Raw genomic sequence first — 5,824 nt, 5'->3', positions numbered from 1 at the left:
ATATTAAGCCCTATGATGAGTTTTCTGCGGGAAACTGAGAAATGGGATGAGATTCAATACCTGGATTTGTTTTATTACCTAAAAGAAAAACCGGAGTGGCAAAAGGCATGTGGATTGTTAGTATTAAAAGCCATGAAAGTAGAATGTGACAAATGCCCTGGCTGTAAAGAACGTAAGATACGGTTCTCAGAGGAAGAGGAGGATATATCTTTGTTAGTTTCTCCAAGCGCGCCACCACTCCCGCCCCCTGAGGTTTCCCCGGTGAATTCAAATAGGGATCCTTCTTCCTCCGCCTCCTCATCAGAAGAGGAGACGGAACAATAAAATGGGGAAAACAAACCGAGAACACCGCTTGCGGAACGTACTCAGAGGGGAAGGATGGAAAGGAAAGGTGGCTTTTCGCACCCCCAATTAATGGCTCCACTGCGAGAGGCAGTAGGGGCAGGTGGAGGGAAGGTAATGATAAAGATTCCTTTTTCACCAAATGATCTAATGATTTGGAAATAATCAGCGGGGGCGTATAGGGAAAATCCTGAGAAAGTGGCTCGGGTTGTGAAAATGGTAATAAAAACTCAGAATCCTGATTGGAATGATTTGCAGGTGTTAATGGATACTATTATGGATTCTACAGAAAAGGAAATGGTGTTTAGGGCAATGACGAACCGGGCAAGGGAATTGATCAGAATGCAGATAGCACAAGGATCAGTAAATGAGTTGGTACCAAGGGAGGACCCAGAATGGAACCCCAACTCTTCGGCAGGATATAAAGCATTAAAAGATTACCAGGATTTATTGGTAGAAGGGATCCGTGAGGGAATTCCCAAAACAATGAATTGGTCTAAGTTGTATTCTGTGAGACAGGATAAGGGGGAATCTCCATCGGCGTTTTTGGAAAGGTTAAAAGAAAGAGCGCGGAGGTATACAGATCTGGATGTGGAGGCTGAATCGGGAAAATTACAATTAGCATTGATTTTTATGGGGCAATCTCAGGAGGACATTAGGAAAAAGTTGCAGAAATTAGAAGGAGAGGACACACGGAATCTGGAAAAATTATTGGAGGTTGCGTGGAAGGTATATAACAATAGGGAAAGGGAGACACCAAGGAAACAACAGGCAAGCATGTTGGCAGTCTTACAACAAGCAACAGGTGGAAATAATAGAAATTATAGAGGACGTAGTCGAGGCAGGGGAAGAGGCAATGCTGGATTGGGGAAAGGTTTCAGGGGCTTTGGGAACCAGAGTACAGGAGGACGTGGAAGGTTAGGGCCTAATCAGTGTGCCTTTTGTAAAAGACAGGGACACTGGAAAAATGAATGCCCACTTAATCAGGGAGCCCCGATGGGTGGAGGCTTCCCGGGCAATGGAGCAAACGGAATGAATCCGTTCGTGGGAAGTCCACAAGGTGTCGCTCAAGCCTTTATGATGGGAAATTACCAGAATCAGAGCTGACTAGACCGGGATCTGAAGGTCATCTTAGAGGTCGAAGGGGAACCGATGGAATTCAGGATAGATACAGGGGCCAGTTACTCGGCAATGAATAAGTTAAAGGGACCTCTAAGTGACTCTACGGTATTGGTTGTTGGGGTATGTGGGGAGGTTGAGGAAAGAACATTCCTGCGGCCATTCGATATAAAATTCGGGGGAAAGGAATTTGATCACCAATTTCTGTACATGCCAAACAGCCCGGAGTCCCTGCTCGGGAGAGATTTGCTCTCAGTATTGCAGGCAAGAATAATTTTTAAAAAGGGTAGGGTAAAATTAGAAATACCAGAGGAAAACCTGGCAAAATTGTTTATAATCAAAGAAGTAGGGAAGGAAGAGATACCACAGGAAATTGAACAAGCAGTCGCGCCATGGGTTTGGGAAACAGGGACCCCAGGTAAATCAAAAGCGGCAGTACCAGTGGTAGTGGAATTAAAAGAAGGGGCCCAACCGGTGAGGGTACGGCAGTACCCCATTAGTCTGGAAGCTAGGAAGGGAATAGCCCCCATGATAACTCAATTCTTAGACTTAGGAATTTTGCAGGAGTGTGAATCTGAATTCAACACTCCTATCTTCCCGGTCAAAAAGCCTAATGGCGGTTACAGGTTAGTACAGGACTTAAGGGCAATTAATTCTATCACCAAAGATATACATCCCGTAGTGGCAAATCTGTACACATTGTTAACATCTGTTTCTGAGAAATTTCAGTGGTTTACAGTAATTGATTTAAAGGATGCCTTCTTCTGCATACCCCTGGCGCCTGAAAGCAGGAACATCTTTGCATTCGAGTGGGAAAACCCCGACATGGGACGGAAGCGCCAGCTCACATGGACCAGGCTTCCCCAAGGATTTAAATCCTCGCCCACCATATTCGGTAACCAGCTGGCCAAGGAACTTGAGGAATGGAAGACTACCCAGGTAAAAGATTCGCCTTTTTCGTATGTGGTATTGCAATATGTGGATGATATTTTCCTGGGTACCACAGAACAAGGTCTCTGCCTCAAATTAACCATTGCATTACTAAATATGCTAGGACAGGCTGGATACCGGGTATCCAGAGAAAAGGCACAGCTGGTTAAACAAAAGGTCATCTATTTAGGATGTGAAATTTCACAGGGAGTCCGTCGTTTGGGAGTAAATCGTATACAAGCCATATGTGCAATTCCAGTACCCCGTAATAACCAGGAACTAAGATCTTTTCTAGGAATGATTGGCTGGTGTCGACTGTGGATCCCCGACTTTGGGCTGACAGCCAAACCATTGTATGAAGTTGTGAAGGAACCAAGATTTAAGTGGGGACCCACGGAAGAAAAAGCGTTCCGGTCTCAAGGAAGCACCTGCCCTGGGCCTACCGGATCTAACCAAGGACTTTCAACTGTATGTATATGAAAGGCAAAAGTTAGCCTTGGGGGTGCTCACTCAAAAACTGGGGTCTTGGAAAAGGCCGGTTGGGTACTTTTCTAAACAATTGGACTCAGTAAGTGGGGGATGGCCAGGATGTCTAAGAGCAGTGGCAGCCACAGTAATCCTGATCCAAGAAGCACGCAAGCTAACATTGGGCAAGCATATGACAGTTTATGTACCTCACATGGTCATAACAGTATTGGAGCAAAAGGGGGGCCATTGGCTCTCATCAAGCAGGATGCTCCAATACCAGGCCCAATTGAGGGAACAGGATGATGTGGAGCTGAAAATAACAAATCACCTTAATCCAGCAGAATTCCTCAGGTCCACCCAGGAAGAAGGAGAATTGGAACATGATTGCGTGGAGGTAATCGAACAAGTATACGCCAGCCGGAAGGATCTGAAGGATGAGCCACTGCCGGACCCTGATTGGGAACTGTTTACGGACGGGTCCAGTTTTGTGGAAAAAGGTACCAGGTATGCAGGGTATGCAGTAGTTACCTTGCGACAGATAGTGGAAGCAAAAGCATTGCCCCCGGGCACGTCAGCACAGAAGGCAGAAATTTGGGCTCTGATAAGAGCCCTGGTGCTGAGCCAAGGGAAGAAAGTCAACATATGGACTGATTCCAAATACGCATTCGGAGTAGTACATGTGCATGGGGCTTTGTGGAAGGAATGGGGACTTCTTAATTCGCAGGGGTCGTCAATCAAACACAGAGAAGAAATAATCATGTTATTGGAAGCAATTTACAAGCCATTGGCAGTTGCAGTAATGCATGTCAAAGGACATCGGAACGATCCAGGAAAAGAGTTCCAGGGAAATCTTCAAGCGGATCAAGTAGCAAAGCAGGTGGCCAGAGAAGTATGGACTCAATTAGCGTTGCTACCGGCTCGGGGCAACCCTGCCGCTGCGCACATGGAAGACAAACCACATTACTCGCCAGAGGACGAGAAGTTGGCTCAAATGTTGCAGGCACGGAAAAATATCAAGGGTTGGTATGTGACCCCAACAGGACAGGTGATCCTGCCAGTAAGGATCATGAAGACAGTACTGGAAACAGAACACAATAAGTGTCATTGGGGTGCGGAGGCAATGGTAAAATTTTTGAAAAACGAAATATTCTCAAACCAGATGTTGACATTGGCAAAAAGAGTAAACGGAATGTGTCCGGTATGTATCAAAAACAACCCAGTGGTAAGAAGGCAGATACAAATGGGTAAGTTGCAGGTAGGTCCCCAACCAGGAGATTATTGGCAAATAGACTTTTCTGAGTTACCAAAAGCCCAAGCATATAAATATCTGTTGGTGTATGTGTGCACATTTTCGGGATGGCCAGAAGCTTTCCCTTGCAGGACCAATCAGGCAAAAGAAGTAGTAAAAACACTTTTGAAAGAAATCATCCCTAGATTTGGGGTGCCATTAGGGCTATCATCCGATAGAGGTCCTCATTTTACTGCAGGGATCATGCAGGAGATTTCTGTAACGTTAGGAATAACTTGGAACCTGCACACGCCCTGGAGACCCCAATCAAGTGGTAAGGTAGAGCGGATGAATCAAACATTGAAAAATCAAATTAAGAAAATTTGCCAAGAAGCAAAAATACAGTGGCCACAGGCATTGCCTTTAGCTCTGTTAAGAGTTAGGATTAAACCAAGGGAAAAGATAGGGGTAAGTCCGTAAGAAATTTTGTGCGGCAAACCCTACCATGCTGCTACTTACCAAGGGGACCCTCATCTGGTAGGGGATCAGGTGATATTAAATTATGTATTGTCTCTGAATAGGACTCTTACAGCACTCAGAGGAGCGTTGCAGTGGAACCGACCCCTACCCCTGGAAAATCCGGCCCACGACATCTTTCCAGGAGACCAAGTCTACATAAGGAACTGGTCAGTGGAACCACTGAAGGAAACATGGGACGGTCCACACCAAGTGATCATGACCACTTACACGGCCGTCAAGGTCGACGGAATCAACAACTGGATCCATTATACCAGAGTCAAGAAGGTCCCCACACAGTGGTCGGTAGAACATGTATCTCCAACAAAGATGCTGTTCAGAAGCAAGCCATGAAGATATTAATCTTTTATAGCTTAATTATAACTGTGGAAACTGTAGTAAAGATAAATGTACCTGAGTCTGACTTGACAGTGGGAGAAGGATCTGATGTTAATTTAACTTGTTTGTTTATTGATGACCAGGGAGCTGGACCCGCAGAAGTGATAACTAGATGGAAATGGGTGACGGGGGATAAAGTGATTATGGAAGGGGTAAAAACAGATTGGGATAAAGTACACCAAGCAGGAATAACTATTTTGCAGATACCCAGAATGGCTAGGGAAAATGAGGGAGAATATACATGCATTATACTAATTCGGGAAAGTTTTGGGTATGGAGATGTGAAGGTAAGGATCAGACCACCAAAGAAACAAGAAGGGAGAGTGACTAGGCAAGTAATTAACGATGAAAATTTAACAAAAAGTAAGGGGCAAGAAAATTTAGTAATTGGTCTAATTAGAGACTTCGGCCTCATGCAGAATGTGACAGAGATTACAGCTTGTTTACCTTTACCCCAAGCAGCGGGTGAACCTATACCATGGGGAATAATACCAGTCACTGGAATGCCGGAATCTTTAAAAAACGTTTCCTGGACATGCCAATTGGCCCCTAAGACGGTAACAGTAAAGAAAGATTTGTGTCAGACCAACCAGGCCATGACAGAAGCAGATTGTAAGAAAAACCCAATTATTACGGATGGGTACAAAATACTAAGAAGTGTTTAATCAATCTCCCCACAAATGAGCCATGTGAAAAACGTACTATAACAACCAAGTCTACGAGGAATGAGATGAATTGTCAAAACGTTACTCAAAATTTTGATGCCTGGAAAGATTGGACTACAGTATGGGGACCTAGTATTTTGGAACATTATACCTATCT

General features: G+C 44.7%; 1 protein-coding gene across 1 annotated transcript; it reads left to right on the top strand.

The window, feature by feature from the left end:
- The first annotated feature begins 1,533 nt into the window (after positions 1 to 1,533).
- LOC115600356 lies at positions 1,534 to 4,766 on the top strand. The gene is given in 4 exon segments (XM_030468776.1): positions 1,534 to 2,801; positions 2,803 to 3,082; positions 3,221 to 3,878; positions 4,669 to 4,766. Coding segments are annotated over 4 exon segments (2,304 nt in total).
- Positions 4,767 to 5,824: the final 1,058 nt, after the last annotated feature.

Source organism: Calypte anna, unplaced genomic scaffold, assembly GCF_003957555.1.
Source record: "Calypte anna isolate BGI_N300 unplaced genomic scaffold, bCalAnn1_v1.p scaffold_72_arrow_ctg1, whole genome shotgun sequence".
Lineage (NCBI taxonomy): Eukaryota > Metazoa > Chordata > Aves > Apodiformes > Trochilidae > Calypte > Calypte anna.
The sequence above is the reverse complement of the archived record's forward strand: the minus strand, read 5'-3'. Positions and strand labels throughout refer to the sequence as shown.